At 43.7% G+C, this 27,022-nt stretch overlaps 1 protein-coding gene across 3 annotated transcripts in view; it reads left to right on the forward strand.

Annotated features, from left to right (window-relative positions):
- Positions 1-27,022, forward strand: part of LOC132392013 (disintegrin and metalloproteinase domain-containing protein 12-like) — a 265,513-nt gene that overhangs the window by 43,438 nt on the left and 195,053 nt on the right. For 2 of the 3 annotated variants that reach the window (XM_059965910.1, XM_059965912.1), the window contains exons 2-3: positions 1,688-1,800; positions 21,278-21,354. In XM_059965910.1, the coding sequence (XP_059821893.1) occupies positions 1,688-1,800; positions 21,278-21,354 (190 nt within the window). The remainder of the gene's footprint in view (positions 1-1,687; positions 1,801-21,277; positions 21,355-27,022) is intronic. The other variant, XM_059965911.1, reaches the window with a different exon arrangement.

The following is a 27,022-nucleotide window of genomic DNA, read 5'->3' on the forward strand; positions in this document are numbered from 1 at the left end:
GATAGACTCTAAAAGTAAACCAAGAAATTATAGGGTAAGCCTGAGATCAGAAATGGGAAAGTTTTTGGAAGGTATTCTAAGGAACTGGACATGTGTAGGACAGTCATGGACTGATTAAGGATTGTCAGAATAGCTTTGTGCATGATATGTCATGTCTAACCAATCTTAAAGAGTAGTTTTGAGGAAGTTACCAGGAAAGTTGATGAAAGCAAGGTAGTGGATGTTGTCTACATCAGTGGTCCCCAACCTCCGGGCCGTGGACCGAAACCGGGCCGCAAAGTGTGCAGGGGTGCAGTGGTAACCGGCGCGCACCCAGCACATCTTTAAGAAAAAAGCTGAAGTAAACAAGTTAATTCATTAGGTGCCATCTGGCACGTAAATGTCAGCCCAGATCAGAGGCCCAGAGGCTGGGGACCACTGGTCTACATGGAGGCATTTGACAAAATCCCACATGAGATGTTGGTCAAGGAGGTTCAGTTGCTCGACATTCAAGATTAGGTAATAAATTGGAATAGGCATTGGCTTTGTGGAAGAAGCCGAAGAGTGGTAGTAGATGGTTGCCTCTCTGACTAGAGGCCTGTGACTAATGGAGTGCCGCAGGGTCCAGTGCTGGGTCAGTTATTGCTTGTCATCTATCACAGTATGATAATGTGCTTAACTGGATCAGCAAAAGTGGGCTATAGCTGACAGTGAGGAAGATTATCAAAGTTTACAGTGGAATCTAGACCAGCTGGAAAAATGGCAGATGGAATTTAATGCAGACAAGTGTGAGGCTTTGCATTTCAGTAGAACCATCCAGGGCAGGTCTTACACAGTGTCCGGTAGGGCTGCAGAACAAAGGGCACATTATTCATTGAAAGTTGGGCCACAGGTAGATAGGGTCATTTTTGACACGTTGGCCTTCATAAATTAATGTACTGAGTACAGAAGATGGGGTATTAAGTTGAAGTTGTATAAGACATTGGTGAGGCCTAATTTGGAGTATTGTGTGCAGTTTGAGTCACCAACCTCCAGGAAGGATGTAAGTAAGATTATAAGAGTTCAGAGCAATCTTACAAGGATGTTGCTGGAACTAAGTACCTGAGTTATCAGGAACGATTGAATAGATTGATTTCTTGTAACATAGAAGATTGAGAGGAGATTTGATAGAGGTATACAAAATTATGAGGGGTATAGATAGGGTAAATACAAGCAGGCTTTTTCCACTGAGGTTGGGTGGGACTACAACTCAAAATCATAGGTTAAGGGTGAAAGGTGAAAAGGTAACATCCATGCATTTGGATAGATGCATGGATGTTAGGGATATGGAAGGCCATGGTCCTATGGTGCATGTCGAATGAATAGGCAGTTTAAATATTGCAGCAGGGACTAGATGGACCGAAGGTCCTGTTTCTGTGCTGTACTTTTCTATGACCCTGTTATTGTAAATTGTCCTGTGACTAGGCTTTGGTTAAACAAATGTGTTGCTGGGTGGCGGAACTAATTAGGCCAGAATGGTCTGTTCTGCACGGAATATAAATAAATAAATAAATGCAATTGTACATGAAGTAACTTTTTACATGAGTGTTAGCACCTCTGAGACCCTGAGGGCACACTTTCACCACTTGGGCTGCACAGAATGGCAATGATGTGAACTCTGTGAAGTTGTCTTCGTCAAAGTGCTTCAGCTTTCCTTTTGTATTTTAAGCGGCAGATCAATTACATGTGCAGCGGCTTTTCGAGGAGCTCACGGATTACAGATTCGTATTCCCGTATGTTTTGTCTGGGAAGAGGAAGCGGAGTTTGGCCACCTCAGTACAGGTAATTCATTCATGGGGTTCCACAGTTGTGCAGGGTGACCTCAGGCTGGGCACTGCTAGGACCATAAGATATAGGAAGCGAATTAGGCCATTTGGCCCATCATGTCTGACCAGCCTTTCCATCATGGATGATTATCCCTCTTGACCCCATTCTCCTGCCTTAAACATAGAAACATAGAAAACCTACAACACAATACAGGCCCTTCGGCCCACAAAACTTAGAACTACCTAGGCTTACCCATAGTCCTCTACTTTCTCTAAGCTCCATGCACCTGTCCAGGAGTCTCTTAAAAGAACCCATCGTATCCACCTCCACCACTGTCACTTGCAGCCCATTCCAAGCATTCACCACTCTCTGAGTAAAAAACTTACCCCTGACATCTCCTCTGAACCTACTTACAAGCACCTTCAAACTGTGCCCTCTCGAGCTAGACATTTCAGCCCTGGAAAAAAGCCTCTGACTATCCACACGATGAATGTCTCTCATTATCTTGTACACCTCTATCAGGTCACCTCTCATCCTCTGTCGCTCCAAGGAGAAAAGGCCAAGTTCACTCAACCTATTCTCATAAGGCATGCTCCCCAATCCAGGCAACATCCTTGTAAATCTCCACTGCACCCTTTCTATGGCTTCCACATCCTTCCTGTAGTGAGGCAACCGGAACTGAGTTCAGTACTCCAAATGGGGTCTGATCAGGGTCCTATTACCTCTCAAAGTTCAATCCTATGATTGATGAATGCCTTCTTAACCACAGAGTCAACCTTTTCCTCGTAACCTTTCATGTCCTGACCAATCAAGAACCTATCAACCTCCACTTTAAGTATATCCATTGACTTGGCCTCCACACCCATCTGTAGCAATGAATTCCACAAATTCACTACCCTCTTTCCAAAGAAACTCCTCCTCACCTCCATTCTAAATTTGCGTTTCCCCCACTATCCAAAGGTAGAGCGTTCCTGTGGAACCGTTTGGAAGCCGAATTGGCATAAAGCAAAGAAGCAATTAGTATTAATTTATATGGGAAAAATTTTTGAGCATTCCCAGACCCAAAAAAAACCCACCAAATCAAACCAAATAGCACATAAAACCTAAGATAACACAAACATAAAGTAAAAGCAGGAATGATATGATAAATATACACCCTATATAAAGTTGAAACATTGTATGTATGGTATAGGTTCACTAATCAGAATTGGGAAGATTTAGCCAAAACGGATTTGGAGAAAAAAATCGGCATGTATATGCTTGCGCACATACACACATGTGCACACAGCTGCCCGTACAAGGCTTCACGATCATGGTTGTCTTTCTTGGGGTAAAGACATGTATAAAGTGGGCATCTTTTTCTCGTAAGAGCGAAAATCCACTTTGGTTAGCAAAAACAGGTACTAATGTAGGTCTTTCGTAACAATGAGCTGTTGTAAAGCACCTGTACATCCTTCTGTTCTGAGGCTGTGCCCTCTGGACTCTCTAGACCAGGGGTGGGCAAACTTTTTGACTTGAGGGCCACAAAGGGTTCTAAAATTTGACAGGGGGGCCGGACCAGGATCAGATGTACGGAGTGTTTTGGTAATACACCTCATAAGAGAAAATAAAATATCATGGGTTATGTAGAAAACATGTGCTTTAATTTCAATTGAAAATGAACAAATGCATTACAACAAAATATCTGACTTTGAAGTCCCATGGTATTTAGCTACTTATTGAAATGACTTTTAAAACACTGAAAATTAAATGAATAAAATACAGCTTTTTTTAAATAGTAACAGTTATTATTTTAAAGCACTGAAAATTCTGTTATCCTTCAAGATATTATCATCATCACTCTCCTCCTGACTGTCTTTATTTTAAAAACGGTAGGAGATGCAGGTCTACTTGTCCTGCTCTTTCTTATTCAATTGTCCCATGTGCCAAAACTCAACAACGACCCGCACAATGACAGAACAGTGCCAGTATGCGTTATTTGATCTGGATCGCATTTTTTATACTTAACAGAAATGACATGTAACATGTAAGGCTTATTGAAAAAAATATTTTCAAATGCATTTTTTACATAACACAACGAAGAAACTTATTTTTAATTTCAGTGGGAACAGTGTTGTTGGTCTCCCTTTTTAGCCAGCACATCAAAGTCTGGATTTAGTTTTGTTGTGGCGATTCTCAGGATGGATCTGAGGTGTTGGTCAGTTAACTTGGATCTGTGGCTGTCTTTGTTGATGTTCATGACGCTGAACGCCTGTTCACACAAATAGGTCGAGCCGAACAAAGAGTAAAGCACAAATGTGGAGTAATACGCTGCACCTCAACAAAGGTCAATGTGTAGCGGTGTGCTACATGCAGCGCTAAAATTACGACACAGAGTCGGTAACTGCAGTCGAAAAAAAAAACTTTATTCGAAATCCCCAGCCTCACTTTTAAGCCTCCCTCAACCTTCCCCCCTGCGCAGAGGCTCCAAAGCTCTGTGCTCGCAAATCCCCGCAGGCTATCTCCCTTTGCGAGAACGCTGGCTAATTGTGAGCCGGTTCGGATGTGCCAGGAAATGGGTCGCCACAAATGTATATAGAGTGCGTCGTTGTGGTGAACTATGTGCCTGTCTGGACACGCCCCCTGCTGACTGCTCCTGTGGCTCCTCCCACAGGCCCCTATATAAAGGCGATCTGAGGCCTGACGCTCGGCCTCAGTCTCCAGGTCATAGTATGATAGACACTCACTCCTGGTTCCTTCTTCCAGTCAATAAAAGCTGATATCTCGCCTTACGTCTCAGTGTGAGTTATTGATGGTGCATCAGTCGTCTATTGGGAAAACGCCAGAATTGCGGGGAAAAAACGTTAACAAATATAATATAATTATATATAATTATAATTAATATAATTTCATCAAGTTCTGCGGGCCGGATTAAAAAGCTTAACGGGCCGCATATGGCCCGCGGGCTGTAGTTTGCCCATGCCTGCTCTAGACTCTCCCAATACAGGAATCATCCTCTCAACATTCACTCTGTCTAGGCCTTTCAACATTCAATAAGTTTCAATGAGACACCCCTCATTCCTCTCAACTCCCATGAGTACAGCCACAGAACTATCAAACGCTCCTAATACATTAACCCTTTCACTCCTGGAATAATTCCCATGAACGACCCTCTCCAATGTTGGTCAATTTATTCTCAGATAAGGAGCCCAAGATTTCTCACCATACTCCAAATGCAGTCTGACTAATGCCTTAATAAGCTTCAGCTCTACTAACTCAGCCATGGAGCCCAAGCAACAGTAGAGTCATAGGGCTCATAGAGCAGAGTAACAGGCCCTTCAGCCCATCATGTGTCTGCTGGCTGTCAAGTTCCCATCCACACTAATTGGATTTAAGCTCACCCTCAAAGTTGAGTATAGGTATGCACAAGTTACCTTCAGCAGCATTAAAGACAGAATCAGATTTAATACCATCGGCTCAGTGTGTTGGACCTTGGTCTTGCTGACACTGATTTGTTGCAACACCATTCAACCACATGATCTAACTCATTTCTATATGCCTTCTCGTCACCATCTGATATTCCGGCAAAAAAAGTGGTTTCATTGGTAAATGGATAGATAGTTTGGGGTGTGCCTGGCACAGTCATGAGGGCAGAGAGAGCAGACCAGTGGGCTAAATATGCATCCCTAAGCTGTGCCGGTGTTAATTGTGAGTGAGAATGATGACAAGAGAAACTACGGCATATTTAAGTACTTGTGGAAACCAGAGACAAGAGAAGTTTTAAAGAAATGAGTTGCTTCAAGAGCTTACATTCTAAGTGCAAATCCCAGAAATGGTTAAGCACCTGGGGGTTAGCGAGAAAACAACTATGTGGAATTATGTGGAATTCCTGACATTCTTCCCAGCAGACGGGATCAAGTTACAGACTGCAGGAAGGATACTTAATCTGTGTGGTGCCCCTGCAAGACGCTACCAGCCACATCCCAGTACAGACATTCCACTATGTGACACAAAGCAATGTGCTCCAACCACCTACATACCACCTAAATGTAACCCCAGGCTGATGTGGGCTCCCACAGTACAGATCAGAAGCAACGCATTCACAATCAATAGCAAGGGTGGAGGAGAATAAAAAGCCAGGAATGGCACAGCAGACAGCAAATCTTTTAACATCTTTGGACTATTTTTACTGTGCCCATGGTCTGTTTTTTTTTATCAATTATGCTATTGTTTGCACTGTTGTAACTATATGTTGTAACTATGTGGTTTTGTGCAGGTCTTGTAGCTTTAGTTTTTGGTCTTGTTATCAGACTCCTCAATTCTCGAAGCCTGGACTGACACCTTGCCCTACTGTCCTGTTTACTATTTATTGTAATGCCTGCACTGTTTTTGTGCACTTTATGCAGTCCAGTGTAGGTCTGTAGACTAGTATAGCTTTCTCTGTGTTTTTTTTATTGCATAGTTTAGTCTAGTTTTTGTACCGTGTCATGTAAACCATGGTCCTGAAAAACGTTGTCTCGTTTTTACTATGCACTGTACCAGCAGTTATGGTCGAAATGACAATAAAAGTTGACTTGCCTTGTTTTGTCTGGTGGGTTTAGAGCTCCTTTCCGGGGAACGTGCTAAGATGGTAGCGCAATATTAATACGCAGCAGCCTCGCCAGACACTGGATTGGGGATTGCCAAACGTTATGTGGGTTTTCTGGTGTAGTCTGTTTTGTAATGTGATATCATTCTGGAGGAACGTTGTCTCATTTTTTAACTGCATTGCATTTGTGGTTTTTAAATGACAATAAACTGAATCTGAAATCCCTTAATACAGACACACGCTGTCACTGTGGACTGAGGGGAAATCACTCAGTGAGGTTACACCATCGGTAAGGGGTTCACACGCTGTCACTGTGGACTGAGGGAAATCACTCAATGAGGTTACACCATCGGTAAGGGGTTCACACGCTGTCACTGTGGACTGAGGGAAATCACTCAGTGAGGTTACACCATCGGTAAGGGGTTCACACACTGTCACAAATGTGGATTACAAATTTCAGCTGGAGATAGAAAAGGCGTGTCAGAAACACAATGTCATGATAATCGTTGGGGATTTTAACATGAAAGTTAAAAACCAGGCTAGTACTGGACCTCAAGAGAGAGAATTTGTAGAATGTATTTTTAGAACAGGTTGTTGTTGAGCCCACTGTGCTGAATTGGATGTTGTGCAATGATCCAGAGGTAATAAGGTTAAGGTTAAGGTTAAGGAACCCTGAGGGAACAGTGATCACAATATGATTGAGTTCGCATTGAAATTTGAGAGTGAATAAATAAAATCCAGTGTGTCGATATTTCAGTGGAATAAAGGAAATTACAATGGCATGAGAGGGGTACTGACGGAAGTTGACAGGAAAGGGACATTTGCAGGAAAGACAGCAGAGCAGCAATGGCTGGAGTTTCTGCAAAAAATGGAAATGATATATTCCAAATAAGAAGAAATTTTCAAATGGAAGAAGGACACTACCGTGGCTGAAAAGTAAAGTCAGGGCCAAAATAAAAGCAAAAGAAAGGACATACAAGGAAGCCAAAGCTAGCGGGAAGATAGAGGGTTGGGAAGCCTTTAAAACTTGCAGAAAGAAACTAAGAAGATCATTCGGAAGGAAAGGATGAATTATGAGAGGAAGCTGGCGATTAATATCAAAGAAGATACTAAAAGCTTTTTTAAGTATATAAAGGGTAAAAGAAAGTCGAGGGTGAATATAGGACCAATAGAAAATGACGCTGGAGATATTGTAATGAGAGATGCAGAGATGGCAGAGGAACTGAATGTGTATTTTGCATCAGTCTTCACAGTGGAAGACATCTGCAGTATACCAGACATTCAAGAGTGTCAGGGAAGTGAAGTATGTGCAATGAAAATTACGACTGAGAAGTTGCTCAGGAAGCTTAATGGTCTGAGGGTGGATAAACCTCCTGGACCTGATGGAATGCATCCTCAGGTTCTGAAGGAAATAGCTAGAGAGATTGTGGAGGCATTAACGATGATCTTTCAAGAATCGATAGATTCTGGCATTGTACTGGATGACTGGAAAATTGCAAATGTTACTCCACTATTTAAGAAGGGTGGGAGGCAGCAGAAAGGAAACTATAGAGCTGTTAGCCTGAGATCAGTGGTTGGGAAGTTGTTGGAATCGATTGTTAGGGATGAGATTACGGAATACCTGGAAGGCACATGACAAGATAGGCCAAAGCCAGCATGGTTTCCTGAAAGGAAAATCCTGCCTGATGAACCTATTGCAATTCTTTGAGGAAATTACAAGCAGGGTAGACAAAGGAGATGCAGCAGACTTGGTGTACTTGGATTTTCAGAAGGCCTTTGACAAGGTGCCACTCATGAGGCTGCTTAGCAAGATAAGGGCTAATGGAATTACAGGGAAGTTACTAGCATGGGACGAATATTGGCTGATAGGCAGAAAGAGAGAGGGAATAAAGGGATCCTATTCTGGTTGGCTGCCGGTTACCAGTGGAGTTCCACAAGTGTCAGTGTTTGGACTGTTGGTTTTTACGATGTATGTCAATGATTTGGATTACGGTATTAATGGATTTGTGGTTAAATTTGTTGATTATACAAAGGTAGGTGGAGGAGTGGGTAGTGTTAAGAGAGCCTGCAGAGAGACTTAGATAGTTTAGGGGAATAGACAAAGAAGTGGCAAATGAAAGACACTGTTGGAAAGTGTATGGTCATGCACTTTGGTGGAAGAAACAAATGGGCAGACTATTATTTAGATGGGGAGAGAATTCAAAATGCAGAGATGCAAAGGGACTTGGGAGACCTTGTGCAGGATACCCTTAAGGTTAACCTCCAGGTTGAATTGGTTGTGAAGAAGGTGAATGCATTGTTGGCATTCATTTCTAGAGGTATAGAATATAAGAGCAAGGATGTGATGTTGAGGCTCTATAAGGCACTCGTGAGACTACACTTGGAGTAATGTGTGCAGTTTTGGGCTCCTTATTTTAGAAAGGATAAACTGATGTTGAAGAGGGTTCAGAGAAGATTCACAAGAATGATTCCAGGAGTGAAAGGGTTACCATATGAGGAACGTCTGGCAGCTCTTGGGTTGTATTCCCTGGAGTTCAGGAGAATGGGGGGGGGGGGGGATCTCATAGAAACATTCTGAATGTTAAAAGCCTGAAGAGATTAGATATGGCAAAGTTATTTACCATGGTAGGGGATTCTAGGACAAGAGGGCACGACTTCAGGATTGAAGGACGTCCATTTAGAACTGAGATGTGGAGAAGTTACTTTACTCAGAGGGTGGTAAACCTGTGGGATCTGAGTGGCTGTGGAGGCCAAGTCATTGGGTGTACTTAAGGCAGAGCTAGATAGGTTCTAGATTAGCCAGGGCATCAAAGGGTATGGGGTGAAAGCAGGGGAGTGGGGATGACTGGATGAAGTGGATCAGCCATGATTGAATAGCAAAGTGGACTCGATGGGCTGAATGGCCTAATTTTGCTCCTTTATCTTATGGTCTTATGGTCTATATTGTCAGCAAGGGTCCTATACACTGTTACACAATCAGTGAGGGTCTTTCACTGTCAGTGAAGGTCTCACGCTGTCACACTGTCAATGAAGGTCAGAGATATTGTTACACTGTCTACAGATCACACTGCAAAGACCCTCTCTATTGCCTATTTAGCCGGACCATTACCAACACCTCAGCATGGTGAGACCTGGTGTTCTGTAGATCAGGGAATTGCTTTGTTGAGTACCTCTGCTCTATCGCAAATGATTTCCCAGAGGCCAACCATGTTAACTCATATCCCCATTCTCATTCTGACATGTTGGTCCATGGCCTTTTTTTTGCCACAATGTGGCCTCTCTCAGGGTGGAGGAGCAACAGCTCATTTATGCCTTGGTAGCCTCCAACCTGATGGCACGAATGTCAATTTCTCTCACTTCTGGTATTTCCCCCTCCCCGCCCTCTTCTTCAAATCCCACACTGGCCTCTTACTTCTTCTCCTCATTTGGCTATCACCTCCCCCGGTGTCCCTCCTCCTTCCCTTTCTTCCATGGTCCACTCTCCTCTCCTATCAGAGCCCTTTTTCTCCACATTTTCTACCTATCACCACCCAGCTTCTCACCTCATCCCCCTCTTCCTACTCGCCTGGCTTCACCTGTCACCTCTGAGCTTGTCCTCATCCCCTCCCCCCACCTTCTTATTCTGGCATCTTCTTCCTTCCTCTCCAGTCCTGATGAATGGTGACAGCCTGAAACGTCAAGTGTTTATTCATTTCCATAAGTACTGCCAGGCCTGCTGAGTTAGACCCTAAGACCATAAGACATATGAGTGGAACTAGGCCATCAGAGTCTGGCCGATCAGCCCGAATCTTCTGCCTTCCCTGACTAATCAAGAACCTATTAACTTCTGCCTAAAGCATACCCATTAACTTGGCTCCTACAGCCACCTGTGGCAAGGAATTCTACAGATTCACTTCTCCAGCTAATGAAATTCCTCCTCATCTCCATTCTAAATGAACGTCCCTGTGTTCTGAGCCTCTCCGGCCTTTGGAAGCATCCTCTCCACATCCTCTCGATTCAGGCCTTTCGCCATTGGATAGATTTCAATGAAATCCCCCCTCAGACTTCTGAATTCCAGTGAGCAGAGTCCCAAAGACTTCAAATGCTCCTCATATGAATAGACTTTCAATCCTAAAATCATTCTCATGAACCTCCTTTGAACCCTCTCCAATGTCAGCACATCCATGTTTCTATGCTTCTGTCCTTTTTTATGTAAGGGGCCCAAAACCACTCACAATATTCCAACCGAGGCCTCACCATGCTTTATACAGCTTCCACATCACATTACATTCTAGTCCTCTCAAAATGAATACTAACATCATATTTGCCTTCCTCATCACAGACTCAACCTGTAAATTAACCTTTAGGGAATCCTGCACAAGGATTTCTCAGTCCTTTTGCATTTCAGATATTTGAATTTTCTCTCCATTTAGTGTTACGAACCCCGTAACTGGGTCACTTACCAGCAAAGATAGAGAGGTCCGTTGAAGTCTGATGATACTATTTTTAACAGTATTTATTAGTAAAAATACACAAAAATAATATCAATGCAAATATACAGATAATATACGTTGTCAATACTAAATCTAAAAGTGCGGGTATAATAATAATCGATAAGAAATAGCTCTATCGTTGTCTAGGGGATAATGTCTTGTCCGATGGAAATATAAAGTTCACTCAGTTCATGCAAGCCGCAGCCTTTGGGGACCGCTGGGTTGCAATGGTTGGAGAGAGAAAAAAACTTGCCAATTTTCCGTTTTCGATCCGTCGGAGTCTCGTTGGTGTGGCCATTCACTTGTGGCTTCTCCTCTGGCTAAGCCGTTCTTCCGTGATGAGCCCGCCACCCTGGCAAGGGAGGATGCACACAAGCCCCCCACCGGCTGTGGCTAGTAAATGCTGTCACAGGATTTCTAGCGTTTCTCCTGGTGCGTCTCAAAGGGTTGTTCCCCAGACCCTCTTTTATCCTTACTCACGGGGTCTCAGATGTCAATCAGGTTGGGATGATGCAATCCCTCAACCAGCCCACTCTGGTCATCCCCTGAGGGGTTTCAATGAATAGTACAGTACTCAATACACAATCCCGTCTCCAAGAGACAATGGCCATTATCAGTGGATCTGTTCTGCTGAGGCCAGGACACATTCCAAACCTTGTGTATTCTGCGTGTCTCTCTCTCATTTCCTGGGTCCCAGACCCGAATTAATAGCGATTTTGCTATTCTCAAAAAGGAGGGGGCGACTTTGTACCCTTTGGCCCCTCAGAGTTGAGTCACATTCATAACATTAGAAAATAGTCTATGCTTTCATTTCTTCCACGAAAGGGCGTGGCCATACATTTACTAACACTTTGCTCTATCTGCTACTTCTTTGCCCACTAGAGTAATCTGTCTAAGTCCTTCTGTATGCTCTCTGCTTCCTCAACACTACCTGTCCCTTCATCTATCTTCATATCGTCTGCAAATGTGGCCACAAAGCCATCAATTCCATCATCCAAATCATTGACGTATAATGTAAAATGAATCGGTCCTAACACAGAGGCCTGTAGAACACCACTAGTCACCAACAGCCAGCCAGAAAAAGGCTCCCTTTATTCCTGCACTTTGCTTCCTGCCAATTAATCACTGCTCTATTTATGCTAGTATCTTTCCTGCAATAGCATGGGCTCTTAACTTGTTAAGCAGCTTCATATGTGGCACCTTGTCAACACCTGATGTCAGAAACACACTGAGTCTCAGCAATTTGCAGAACGGTAAACTTTATTTTTCGAGTCTGCAGAGTCGGACCCAACCAGCTCCTGCTAGATTGAGTGCCGAATTACACTTTGCACAGTTTTTTATACCCTACATTCTTCTTTAATCTCATTACAAAATTACAAATGTGATTACCCCTTTGGCCCACTTATCAGCCTCAGCGCATTAACAGTTATTGTTCAACCGTTAAGCATGTCTTCCCGTTACCTGTATCGCTTCTTTAATCAGCAAGCTATTGTTTCATCCTGATTTTGCAAATTGGTTTATACGTTGCCCTGCAAGTTGCTTTGCACGTTCTTTCTGTGTCAGCACATTCTAAATGGACTCCTTAAGTATCATTTCTCTCAATCCACCCTTTTTCTTTTTAGAATGTGCTATCAGTTGGGCTTTTGCCACGGGTTTACATAGGCTTCTTCCTCTAGCTCTATTTCCCTTTGTAGGAGTACCTGAACAGGATCAGCTGGGGCCCCTGGTTGCATGACTTGTCTTGCCACCCGAGCTACTAGCTCCCGCAAGCAGGGGATCAGACATGGTAGCAGAAGGAGGACCATCAATCCCCCTCCTATAACCCCTAAAGCGGTTCGCCACCAGCCTCCTTTCAACCATCCGTCCAGCCAGTCCCAATACCCCAGCGGCTTCCAGGTCTGTACCGGCACGTGGGCCAGTTTCCTTATTTTATCTGATATTTTTTGAACCACCTTTCCGTTGTCATCTATCTTTAAGCAGCAGTTGGTTAGATTAAACTTTCCACATACTCCTCCTTTTTGTTGTAGTCATAACATTTCTCGTTTACATGCGAGTGTGATACAAAGGACCCTGGAAAAACCGTCATGCCCACCCTTACCGTCGTCCTGCACTTATCACATCCCCCTTCAGCGCTTCTCAACAATAGCAGTATATATATTACAGTCCCAAAGTTCATTCTGTCCGTCTTTTGAGCTTTAGCACCATCGGGTCTTCTCCCTGGACGCAAGTCCATTCTGCACCTTCTTCGGGCTTTACGGGTCCCTTGATTCTCGTGGCGTGGGTCCACCCTTTTTCTTTTGTCCTTACTGCGGCTTCGGTGTTCAGTAGCACCTGGAATGGGCCTTCCCACTGCGGCTGTAACTTCTCTGGCTTCCAAGTCTTAATCAGGACCCAGTCACGGGGCTGAGTTCGGTGGAGTGCGAAGTCCAGAGGTGGGGTTTGTGCGAGTAACCCCTTCCTGCGCAATTCTGCAAAAGAACGAGACAGTGCCTGTAAATAGTCCCTTACAAAGACATCTCCCCCTTGCAGGGAAGGATAGCCCTCCACCTTGTTCCAATATGGAAGGCCAAACAGCATTTCATAAGGGGATACTCCTATATCTTTTCGAGGAGCCGTGCGGATTCTTAGTAGACCAGGGGTAGACACTTGGTCCAGCGTAGCTTGGTTTCCATCATTAGTTTTGTCAATTGCGTCTTCAAAGTACTGTTCATCCTCTCAACTCTTCCTGAGCTCTGAGGGTGCCAGGGGGTGTGCAGCTTCCACTGGATTCCTAAGGCGTCACAGATTAGCTGGTGTGTTTTTGAGGCAAAGTGTGTTCCCCTATCTGAATCAATAGACCCCATTATTCCATATCTCGGGACTATATTTTCTAATAGGATCCGTGCCACTGTAGGGGCGTCCGCTTTAGTGGTTGGGAATGCTTCCACCCACCGAGTGAAGTGATCCACAATTACTAACAGGTACTTCCATCTCTGAACTTGTGGTAGTTCCGTAAAGTCTATTTGGATCCGATGGGACGGTCGGTCGGCTAGTGTTTGTCCCTCCTTATGGGTGGCACGCATCATTTTCTTGTTTACCTTTTGGCAGGTGTAACAGCCCCACACCTCCTGTTGAGCTAGTGTGAATATCCCTTTACAAACATAGTCCCTTAGGATAGTGTCGCACATAGCTTGCACTCCCCAATGGCTTTGTTGGTGTAGTTGTTGCAGTATATGACGAGTTACTTCCTTATTCAGTACTTGCCGTCCGTCGGGGGTCTTCCACTCGCCTTCTGATGTTTGTCGGGCTCCCCTGTTGATTCCATGTATAAGAACTGTGCCGGGTTACAACTATTGTTCCTTTCAAAGCTTACATCATCCCCGACCATCAGAATGGTTTCGTATTTCAGAATGCGAGAGTCCGTCAACCACCGCTGAGCTTTTTGGGCTAAGAGGGTGCTAACCGTCATTCTTCCCCCAAAGGTTAATTTCCGTGCTTCTTCTACTAGTACGGCTGCTGCCGCTACGGCTTGTATGCACGTCGGCCATCCCCGGGATACCGGGTCTAACATTTTTGATAAAAAGGCCACAGGTTGCCGCTTTCCTCCTTTTTCTTGGGTTAGTACTCCTAACGCAGTTCCTTCATTGTTTGTTGCATACAGCTGAAAGGGCTTTTCCAGTGCTGGCAGTGTTAATACCGGGGCCCGAATTAGTTGCCCTTTTATTTTCCTGAACTTCTGTTCTTCTTCTTCGGTCCAGCTGATTATTCCCCGGTCTTCCTTTGCCAATTTGTCGTACATAAACTTCACCAGGGAGGTATAATTCTCTATCCAAATCCGGCAATAGCCCACTAAGCCCAGAAATTGTCTTATTTCCTTCTTTGTCCTGGGAAGCGGTATTTTAGTTATTCCCGCTATTCTTTCTGGGGTTATTTGGCGGTGCCCTTTACTGACTCTGTGTCCGAGATATGTTATTTCCTTCTCGACAAATTGCAGTTTCTTCTTGGACACCCGCAATCCTTTTTCTCCTAGGTAATTCAGGAGTCTTATAGTATCGTCTCGCACTACCTCCTCTGCTGGTCCCGATAGTAGTAGGTCATCGACATACTGTAATAGTTGGTTCTTTTCGGTACAATGGAATCCAGCCAATACTTGCTCCAGTACCTGTTCGAATAGGTTTGGGGACTCCGTGAACCCTTGGGGCAAGACGGTCCACCGGAGTTGCTTCTTCCGCCCAGTGAAGGGATTTTCCCATTCAAATGCGAACATATCTCGGCTACCTTCCTCCAACGGGCAACTCCAAAAGGCATCTTTTAGATCTATCACACTGAACCATTCATGTTCAGGAGGTATTTTGCTCATTAATGTATAGGGGTTAGGCACTACCGGGTATCGTGTTTGGACTACCGCATTTAAGCCTCTCAGATCTTGAACCATTCGATACGTGCCGTCGGGCTTTCGGACCGGTAGGATGGGGGTATTAAAGGGTGACATACATTCTTCCAGGAGTCCATCTGATACTAATGTCTCAATTACAGGTTGTAATCCCCTCCTCCCTTCCATGGCAATGGGATATTGCCGTCTTCTCACCGGGCGGCTGTTTGGCAACAGGGTGATTTTCAGTGGGGTGATGTCCAGGCCGCCCCGATTACCTTCTTGATACCAGACACTGGCCTTTATTTCCTGATCATCCTTCTCAGTCATTACGAACAGTTTCACCTGAATTTCACCTTGATATGGCACCGTCCCGATCCCTAGCAGTGCCTGCAAATCTCTTCCCAATAAGTTGAATCCGGCTGACGGAAGTAATAACACATCCTGGATACCTTCCCGGTCGTCGCATTTTATCTGTACATCTTCTATTATTGGGACCTGCATAGTTTTTCCTCCTATTCCGGAAACCCCAATGGTTTTGGTCCCAATCTTGGTTCCCGGAGGGGCTTGGATTATACTAGTTCTTTCAGCTCCTGAGTCGACCATGAAGGTTACTTCTGACCCTTGAGGACCTAATTTTAAATTTACCAGGGGTTCCTGCTTGTATCTCGTCCCCAAGGGTTGGGACCCCTGACACCCCTATTCTTCTTCCATGAGGGCATAAGCTCGGACTTCTTTTCGATATCTTGGGCACTCCCTCTTAAAGTGGCCTTCCTTGCTTTTGCTTTTTCCCTAACATCCCTCTCTTCCCTCTCCGGGTCTATTTCTTCTGTTTTTTCACTTTCTTCACGTCCTCCCTCTGCTCCCGCAAGGGGCGCAGAAGGCTGGACATAGGGAGGGGGTAAATGATCGAGTGGGTCCCACTTCCGCTCCCCTTTAATGCCCAATTTAAAACTCTTTGTTGTTACTCCTGGCCAGGGAGCCCAACAAAAAGCATAAGCAATTTCTTCCGGTTTTACACTTGGTTTTGAATTAACGTAAATGTTTAAGGCTTGTCGTACCCAATCCTCCTCAGACCCAAGCAACGGCCACCAGACCGCAGGTTTTTCTATCGGCTGTTTCGACCAAATTAAACAGTACTGTATCATTTTTTTTCTTTTGTTTCCCTTTTAGTCTTCCACATCCCCAATTCTCAAACATTCTACCGAGGGGGCTATCAGGAGGAACCCCCGGGTATGGTCCCGGTCTTCTCCGTCTCCTCTTTCTTTTTAGAGCCACCCCCTCCCATCTTATTCCGCTCTTACTTAATCAGGAGGACCCCTGGGTAGCGATCCCGGTCTTCTCCGTCCTTACTTATTCCCGCACCGTTCTACTATAATAGTAGGCACTTACCCGGTGCGTCCTGGGGACTTCCAGTACCAGGTACTGTCCCCTTCTCCCCGTTTACCGCTCTGCGCTGTCCGGATATCACTCGCTCAAGCCGCGCTGGAGCGACGAGCAAGGAGTCAGGGACCGCCAAACTCGGCGGGGTGCACCGTCTCCGATGTCCTTCCTCGTGTCCACCGCGGCCGGAGTGTGGATCCCGGACGAGCCCCCACGTTGTCAGAAACACACTGAGTCTCAGCAATTTGCAGAACGGTAAACTTTATTTTTCGAGTCTGCAGAGTCGGACCCAACCAGCTCCTGCTAGATTGAGTGCCGAATTACACTTTGCACAGTTTTTTATACCCTACATTCTTCTTTAATCTCATTACAAAATTACAAATGTGATTACCCCTTTGGCCCACTTATCAGCCTCAGCGCATTAACAGTTATTGTTCAACCGTTAAGCATGTCTTCCCGTTACCTGTATCGCTTCTTTAATCAGCAAGCTATTGTTTCATCCTGATTTTGCAAATTGGTTTATACGTTGCCCTGCAAGTTGCTTTGCACGTTCTTTCTGTGTCAGCACATTCTAAATGGACTCCTTAAGTATCATTTCTCTCACCTGAAAAAAACAGGATTAATTTACATTTGAGTTTAAGTGTATGGAATATGCTGCCAGGGGTGGTGGTAGAGCCAGATATATTACGGATATTTCAAAGACTCTTAGATAGGCACATGGATGATAGAAAAATGGAGAGCTAATGGAGAGTTAGATTAATCTTAGAGTAGGTTAAAAGTTACTTTATTAGGTAGACCTGTACACCTGCTTATTTATGCAAAGATCTAATAATGTGGCATTAACTCGTTGCATAAAAGCATGCAGGCATGGTCAAGATGTTCAATTACCAGCGATGAATTTCAAGCTCAGACATTGAGATTATGTTGTGGTGCTATTAAATCATCCCCAATTTCAACGTCACTGGTAGAGGTGGGTGAAGTACCTTTACAGCTACCCAGGTTACGGTTAGCAATGGATTATTGGCCAACTTGAGAAGACATGAAGTTGGCCATCCAGTAATAGCAGCATTAGTAGAGTTTTGGAAGCACTGTGTTTGTAAGGTCTCCAGTTTTGGATGGATGGGAAATGAATGGGCACACAATCTTGGGTGGTTTAATGTGGATTGTGGTCATTCCTCCAGGTTGTTCCCTTTGCCTGTGGTTGATTTGGGCCTTCAGGAAGAGATCAAGATGAATGATTATTTATCTATGGCACAGAAAGTTCTGCAAGGCAGATGTTATGAATTCTTACATGTGGACTTTAGCAAGGCTTTTGACAAGGTCCCATACGGGAGATTGTTTAAGAAGGTCAGTTGCTCGTAATTCAAGATGAGGTAGTAAAGTGGATCAGAAATGGGCTTAGTGGGAGAAGCCAGAGAGTGGTAGTAGATAGTTGTCTCTCTGATTGGGGGCCTGTGGCTAGTGGGGTGCCACAGGGATCGGTGCTGAGGCTGTCGTTGATTGTCATCTATATCAGCAATATGGATGAGAATGTGGTTAACTGGATCAGCAAATTTGTGGATGACACCAAGATTGGGGATGTAGTGGACAGTGAGGAAGGCTATCATACTTTGCAAAGGGATCTGGACCAGCTGGAAAAATGGGCTGAATAATGGCGGATGGAATTTAATGCAGACAAGTGCAAAGTGGTGTACTTCGAAAGGACCAACCAGGGTCGGTCCTACACAGTAAGTGGTAGGCACTGAGGAGTGTGGTAGAACAAAGGGATCTGGGAATACCGGTCCATAATTAAATGAGTGGTTTCACAGGTTATTGGGATCATGAAGAAAGATTTTGGCATGTTGCCTTTTACTGTATTGAGCACCGGAGAAGGGATGTTATGTTGAACTTGTACAAGGGGTTAGTGAGATCTAAATTGGAGAATTGTGTGCAGTTTTAGTCACCTACCTATGGGAAAGATATCAATAAATTGAAAGAGTTCAGAGAAAACTTACAAGATGTTGCTGGGTCTGGAGGACCTGAGTTATATCGAAAGATTGAATAAGTTAGGACTTCATTCCTTGGAAAGTACAAGATTAAGAGGAGATTTGATAGAGGTCTACAAAGTTATGAGGGGTATAGATAGGGGAAATGCAAGCAGGCTTCTTCATATGACGTTTGGATGGGACAACGAGAGGTCATGGTTAAAGGGTGAAAGGTGAAAAGTTTAAGGGGAACAGTGCAAGTGGAACATGTGAGCTCGATTTGAACATTTAAGAGAAGTTTGGATAGACCATAAGACAAAGGAGCAGAAGTCGGCCATTCGGCCCATCGAGTCTGCTCCATAATATAGGTACTGATAGGTACTTTCACAACCACGGATTCGGCAGCACAGCAGATATGGCAATTGCACATGTGAATTTGCATGTGTCAGCCAATTATTATTTAATCATGATAGTATTTAACTCCATACTTGTCGTTTTAGTGTATGTCAAGGCTTGAACAGAGCATAGCAACGATTCACTTTTGTTTTGCATCGGCCTTGCCTGAGAAATTGGACTGTGGAGTCAACTGATTCTGAAGCCTCACAGTATTTGTTTAATAATTAAATGTTCTTTTCAGCTGCAGTGTAGGCTTTGTTTTCTGTCTGAGAGTTTTAGTTAATGGCCCTGTTCGGTCTAGCGTTTTTTGTTTTATTGTCCTTTGAACATTGTTCACATTAAAGTTTTGTGAACTATTGACCTGCTTCAGTGTCTCTCACTCTGCACTTGGGCCATATCCAAACCGGGTGACAGGTACATGATAGTAGGAGTATGGAGGGCTAAGGTCCCAGTATGGGTCAACAGGAGTAGGCAGTTTAAATGGCTTGGCATGGACTAGATGGGCTAAAGGGCTTTATCTATGCTGTACTTTTCTATGGATCTATATTTATGAATCTATATTCCAAAGTGTCAGGTGACTATGAAGAAATGATTATCAGATAAAGTATCAGTATTCTCGTCTGAGATGGTTGCTCTCACTATAGCCTTGGAGTGGGTCGAAGAAATACGTCCTGATTATTTGCTTTTTTTCTGATTTGTTCTCAGACTTGACATCTTTTAAAACAGGTACTTCAAATTGTTGTCATCATCATCATCATCATTATGTGCTGTATCATATGATGTAGGTGATCATGGTCTATGACCATGAATGTCCTTGGGAAACTTCCCTACAGAAGTAGTCTGCCATTGAATGCTTCTGGGCTGGGTAACCCCAGTAATTATCAATACTCTTCAGAGATTGTCTGCCCAGCATCAGTGGTCACAAAACCAGAAGTTGAGATCTGCACCATCTGCTCTCAAGGCTTCATGTGACCCTGATGGGGGGGGGGGTGCTAAGCAGGTGCTACACCTTGCCCAAGGGTGTCCTACAGGCTAGTGAAGGGAAGGAGCACCTTACGTCTCTTTTGGTAGAGACATATCTCCACCCCTACAATTTCAGATTGTAGGCTGGATATTCTTCTTGAAATTGGACAACATCTGTTGAGGCTGCAGGGTCTAGTCCTGTGTATACATTTTAAAAGGGTTCTGCACATGTTGGAGTTGAAAGAAATGAGGTGGCAGACATTCTAGCCAAGCAATCACTTACCATTAAGGATACCAATGCAGTGGTGTCTTTGCTTAAGGGGGAGATGATAATTAAAAAGTCCATTCAATCACTGTGGCAGCAAAGCTGGAATAATGGAAAGAAAGGACAGAATTTATATAAAACTGAGAGGATGGTGGAACCTCAACTGGAGATGGGTACAAGAGAGGGATGAAGTTATACTTGCCCGTTTATGTATTGGAAATAATAGTTTGAATTAACTTTGTTCAGAATTAATACACATGATAGACATTTGTAGGGAGTGCACTTGTGCAGAAATGGTGCAACGTATATTGTTCGAATGCAGGTCCTCTGAGGGGCAAAGGAAACATCTAATTGCAAAGTTCAGATCTGGTTTAATACGGAAATTTTGTTAGAATATCACTGCCATCAGAATGTATAATATATACATATTTGACTATCTTAAAAGCTTTAGGCTTTTTGAGATTACTTGAGTTTTTTGTGGGGGAGGGGGATATTTAGAGGCTAAAGTTCTTTTTGCTCCGCAGTCCAACTCATAGGCCGCTGGAATGCACCTGAAGTTGGTCTGCCAGCCGTCATAAACTTTGCCAGAGAAGGAGAGGTTCATTTGTTGTCAGACCAAACATCAGAATGGGGAAGAACTCTGATCTAAACGACCTTAGATGGAAGGCAGACAGGCTGGTTTGAGTATCTCAGGAACAGCTGATCTTTTGGGATTTTCATGCACAAGTCTCTAGAGTTTAGAGAGAACGGTGCAAAAAACAAAAAAAAAAATCCAGTGAGCAGCAGTTCTGGGGTGAAAACGTCCCATTAATGTCTCTGAACACACAACGTATTAGACCTTGAAGCAGATGGTTTAAAGCAGCAGAAGACCACAAGCATACACACGATCAAGTAGAGGAGGAACCTAATAAAGTGGCCACTGAGTACACGTTCTTAAACTAGACTTGTCTATAAATATTTGCCTGAAGACATTTTAAATGTTGTGAGGTTCCCTGCCTTTGTCATCCCTCAGGTAGTGAGTTCCAGGTTCCTCCAGCCGCCTGGGTGGAAAAGTCTTCACACTGAGGATGGAGATGTCTGTGACAATGAGCAGCTCACAGTCCGTTCACTGTTTGCTTTGTCCCCACACAGGGCAGCTATCCACACCACGTCAGCATTTTGGTGGAGTTCGCAGGAGAGCAACTAACGCTGGATCTCAGCAGGAACACGTGAGTGAATCAGGCTTGGTAAAATAATAAGAGCTTCATCATCAAAGTTCTGCTTCAGTTAAAGTTTATTCAGGTCTGCTCTCACTGACACCTCCCAGTCTGCACCGTTAATATGATCCCAGTCTCCACAAATTAATATGATCCCAGTCTCCACCTAGTTAATATGATCCCATTCTCCACCAAGTTAATATAATCCCAGTCTCCACCAAGTTAATATGATCCCAGTCTCCACCGTTAATATAATCCCAGTCTCCACCAAGTTAATATAATCCCAGTCTCTGCCTAGTTATTATAATCCCAGTCTCCACCTAGTTAATAAGATGTCAATCTGTACTGTGAACATGATTCACCTGTCGTTCAGGTAGACTCATCACCTGCAGCCTATTTAACCCTAAGTCTCATCCACAGTCCCTGTTCAGTCATCAAACCAGCCAGCCTTAACCAGTTGCTCCGGGCTTTCACTCTCCCTGTCTAAAGTTCCCCTTTTTGCCCACTGTGTTTATTTTCTGTTCTCTCTTGTTTTGTGGCTCTTGTGGCCTGTTACTTTTTCATCTATTATTGGAGTTATTGTTTCTGCTGCTGAATAATCTCCACTGTTCTGCATCCAGGTCAGGCCTCTACATTTCCTGACAATATGTGGGTAGTGAGAAGTTTCCATCTGAAGATTAAATATAGACTTGTCATGTTGAAACAATTCTTGACAGGACAGGTTAGTGGGAGCTTGTTGTCTCCAACACCTGCTATACCTGCTCTGGAGGTGCACAAGAACATAGTGTTCAACAAGCTTTAAAAGACCATAAGTCATAGGATCAGAATTAGGCCATTAAGCTCATCAAGTCTGCTCTGGTATTCCATCATGGCTGACTTATTATCCCAGTCATCCATATTCTTCTGCCTTCTGCCCATAACCTTTGATGTCCTGACTAATCAAGAATCTATCAACCTCCACTTTAAATCTACCCAATAACCTGGCCCCCCCAGCCATCTGTGGCATGAATTCCACAGTTTCTGGCTAAAGAAATTCCTTCTCATTTCAGTTCTAAAAGGACATCCTTTTATTCTGACGCTGTGCCTTCTGGTGCTTGAATGGGCGAGCCCCTACAATTGGCTCAGTGGGCAAGTAGTTGACATGGGCTGGCACTGATCTTCTGAAAGCCCAAGTTGTAAATTCCATTTTCACAAAAGTTGGGTGATTATCTTTTGCATCAAGTTAACGCGACACTATAACAGCTTGAGGCGTCAGAGGTTGGGGATCATTCCAGATGCTCCAGTTTCCTCCCACAGAGCAAAGGTATGCTGGATGTGAGGTTAATTGATCATTATAAATTGACCTGTGATGAGGGTAGGGTTAAATTGGGAGTTGCTAGGGTGACATGGTTCAAAGGGTCAGAAGGGCCTATTCCGCACTATTTCTCTAAATAAATGAAGACATATAATGTTGATAGCTTTAAATTCAGGTTCTCCTACCACTGATACCTTTCTCATCTGACTTACCTCTGTACTTTACTTGTGTAACTACACTGCACTTTCTCTATAACAATGACACTATATCCTACATTCTGCTTTTTCTATACACCATGATCTACCTATGTGTGCAATGATCTGTTTGTATGGCATGCACACAAGGCCAATTCACTGATTCTTGGTACATGTGACAAGAATTCGAGTGTCCATCTGTATTGTCACTGCCCTGGGAGTGTGTGATGGGTCAGTGTGCAAAGAGCTTTACTCTGTATCTGGAGGAACTCAGCAAGCCAGGCAGCATCTATGGAAAAAAGTACAGTCGACATTTCAGCATTTTGTGTGTGTTGCTCAGATCTCCAGCATCTGTAGATTTTCTCTTGTTGACTCTGTATCTAACCCATGGTGCTCCTGCCCAGGGTTTTTATAAGGGACAATATTAATCAAGTGATTTTCAGAAAGCATTCAGATGTATACTGCATGGTGTTGGCTTTCCAGTGATTGGGTAAAATTTCTCCAATCCACACTGTGCATGAAAGGATTTATGAATGAATGAAATTAATTTATTTTGGTCAGTACAAACATAACAAAAAGCATCATTTATACATAATTTATTTGTATAAATTGTACGAAAGTATTTAGTAAAATAGTTCCTTCCCATTGTTTTACTTCTTTGGCCAATCATCTTACATACATGTCAGTGGTTTCCTTTGAAGCAGATTGCTACTTAGAGCACATAAACAGCCATTTGTCCATGGACCCATTTGTTCTTCCATCTCTCCGCTGTGTTCTGTCCCTCATTCTGGAACACCTCACAATGAATAGCAATGACCAGTCTCCAAAAGATCTCAGTATGAAAGTGTTGTGGCGTGGATGAAATCACAGGAGAGCGAGGTACTGGTAGATACAAAGCAGCTTCTTTATTCAACAAAACAAGGTACAGCAGGCATCATATGGTGGAAAAAGGTCTGCTAGCTCAATGTGGGCTCGATATTTATTTGCTAAACACAAAGGGCAATCCCTATTTACAAAGTATAGACAATGCTTTCTTTTGAAGCTACATACAAAACATCATGGCTTCTGACCTCATCCTTTCCTCCTGATGCCCTGATGTCTGGGTTGTTATTCACAGCCTTTCAGAATGCAAGCAAAATCCACAATACATTTATTTGGTATTTTACGTGCTAACATAGAGGACAATTCATATTTATAAAGTATAGAGAATACCGTCTTCAAAACTACAGCATCTGGTCAAACTACGGCGTCAACAGCATCTGGTATTCACAGCTTTTAGCAAATGCATTGTTATGAACTTTGTCAAACAGAAGACTGGTGGCCGAAGCTATTTGCCAAGTATGTATGACCTAAACACAAAAATTCACTCTAACAGAAGTATTCCCCCAGATCGTCTGTTGAGATCTTTGCCAGTGATTTCACATATTTAACCTCTGGTAGTTCCCTATGAAATCCATCTTCCTCTCTCAACATCCTGCAGACCTTTATTATGTACCCTCTAAACACATTGTTTTCCAAGAAGAGCACTCATATCTATGGTGATGAAATGCTATGAGAGGGTGGTCATGACCAGACTGAACTGCTTCAGCAAGACCTGGACCCATTGCATGTTGCCTATCTCCACAGTAGGTCTACGGTAGATGCAATCTCAATGGCTTTTCACACACTCTTAGATCACCTACATCAGGATGCTGTTTGTTGACTATAGATCAGTGTTTAACACCATCATTCCCACAAACCTGATTGAGAAGTTACAGAACCTGGGCCTCTGGACCTCCCTCTGCAACTGGATCCTCAACTTCCTAACCGGAAGACTACAATCTGTGCAGATTGGTGATAACATATCCTCACTGATGATCAACACTGGTGCACTTCAGGGGTGTGTACTTAGCCCACTGCTCTACTCTCTATATACCCATGACTGTGTAGCTAGGCATAGCTCAAATACCATCTATAACTTTGGTGATGATACAACTATTGTTGGTAGAATCTCAGATGGAGATGAGAGGGCGTACAGGAGTCACATATACCAGCTAGTTGAGTGGTGTCACAGCAACAGTTGTAGTGTTGGCGCGTGGCTTAGTGGGCAAGGCATCAGACTAGTATCCTGAAGGTCACTGGTTTGAGCCTCAGCTGAGGCAGCGTGTTTGTGTCCTTGAGCAAGGCCCTTGACTACACATTGCTCTGTGACGTCACTGGTGCCAAGCTGCATGGGTCCTAGTGCCCTTCCCTCGGACAACATTGGTGGCATGGAGAGGGGAAGGCCTGCAGCTTGGGCAACTGCTGGTCTCCCATACAACCCTGCCCAGGCCTGTGCCCTGGAAACTCCAGGTGCAGATCCATGGTCTCACGAGACCGACAGATGCCACCACAGCAACAACATTGCTCTCAATGTCAGTAAGACAAAAGAGCTGATTGTGGACTTCAGGAAGGGTAAGACGAAGGAACACATACCAGTCCTCTGAGGATCTAATCTGGTCCCAACATAATTGATGTAGTTATAAAGAAGGCAAGACAGTGACTATGCAGTATTTCATTAGGAGTCTGAAGAGATTTGGTTTGTCCACTAGAACACTTGAAAACTTCTATAGGTGTACCATGGAGAGCATTCTGACAGGATGCATCACTCTCTGGTATGGGGGATTGGGGGTGCATTGTGGCTACTACACATTACTGAAAGAAGCTGTAGAAAATTAGTTGGCTCCATCTGGGTACTAGTGTCCATAGTGCACAAAACATCTTCAAGGAGCGGTGGCTCAGAAAGGTGACATACATTATTATAGACTTTCATCACCCAGGACATTCCCTTTTCTCACAGTTACCATCGGGAAGGAGGTACAGGAGCCTGAAGGCACACACTCAGCGATTCAGGAACAACTTCTTTCTCTCTGCCATCTGATTCCTAAATGGCCATTGAACCCATGAACACTAGCTCACTTTTTGAAAATATTACTTCTGTTTTTGCACTATTTTTAATCTATTCAATATACATTGATATACTTATTTATATATTTTTCTTTCTATATTATCATGTATTGCATTGAACTGCTGCTACTAAGTTAACAAATTTCACAATACATAGAGTGATAATAACCCTGATTCTGATCTTTATGCCAGAGGAGGTTTCTCCTGAGCTCTAGGCCTGAGAGAGAGTGAAAGCACATTTTGTGAGGCTCAGCACTGGGTCTGTTAGTGTACAGTAATTACCGAAACGGCATCAGTGTCTAGAAGTCACGAGAACAGGCACAAGCTTATCTCCCACTATGGCAGAGTTGGGGCTCAGCACCTTGGGAAGATAGGAGTGTCAGCAGAGCGTTCTCAGCCAGCCGTCTGCTCCATCACCCAATGTGATCACAGTGTTTCAGGTCACCAGTGTCGGCAGTAACCAAGGGACTGTCTGCCCACTTCAAGACAACATCTCTACTTGTATCACCTGGAATTCAGACTCAAGAACAGCTTCTATCCCACTGTAATAAAATAGTTCACTAGTTTGATGAAATGGACTCTTGACCTCACAATCTCCCTGCACTGCATCTTTTGTGTAGTTTACACTTTACTCTACTGTGTGTAATGTTACGATCTGTATGAACAGTATACAAGAGTAACTTTTCACTGCATCTCAGTACATTGTTCAAATTAAATTCATTATCACAGTACACATTTGTCACTATATACAACCCAGAGATTTATTTTCCCGTGGATATTCCCAGTAAATATAAAGAAACACAACAAAATCGAAGAAAAACCACACACAAGACGGACAACCAACCAATGTGCAAAAGACAACAAACTACAAATACAAAAAAGTAGAATCAAAATAATAAATAAGTAAGTAAATAAGTAGATAGATGGATACATTAATTAATTTTGAGAAAATTTCTTTGCAGAGTCCTTGAAAGTATGTTGTGGAATCAGTTCAGTGAGGGGGGTGAGTGAAGTTATCCACACTGGTTCAGGATTCTGATGACTGTTCCTGAACATGGTGGTGTAGCTCCTGAGGCTCCTGTACCTTTCTGCTGACGGCAGCAGTGAAATGAGAGCATGTCCTGGGTTGTGGGGTCCTTGACACTCCCTCAGTGCTTTATGCTTTCCAAAAGCTCCCCAGCACATCCTCCTTCTTAATGTCTGTATGCTCAAGCTTTTCAATCTGCTGTAAGTCATCCCTAGAATTGCCAAGATCCTGTTCCGTAAT

The sequence above is a fragment of the Hypanus sabinus genome, chromosome 3 (assembly GCF_030144855.1).
Source record: "Hypanus sabinus isolate sHypSab1 chromosome 3, sHypSab1.hap1, whole genome shotgun sequence".
Classification (NCBI taxonomy): domain Eukaryota; kingdom Metazoa; phylum Chordata; class Chondrichthyes; order Myliobatiformes; family Dasyatidae; genus Hypanus; species Hypanus sabinus.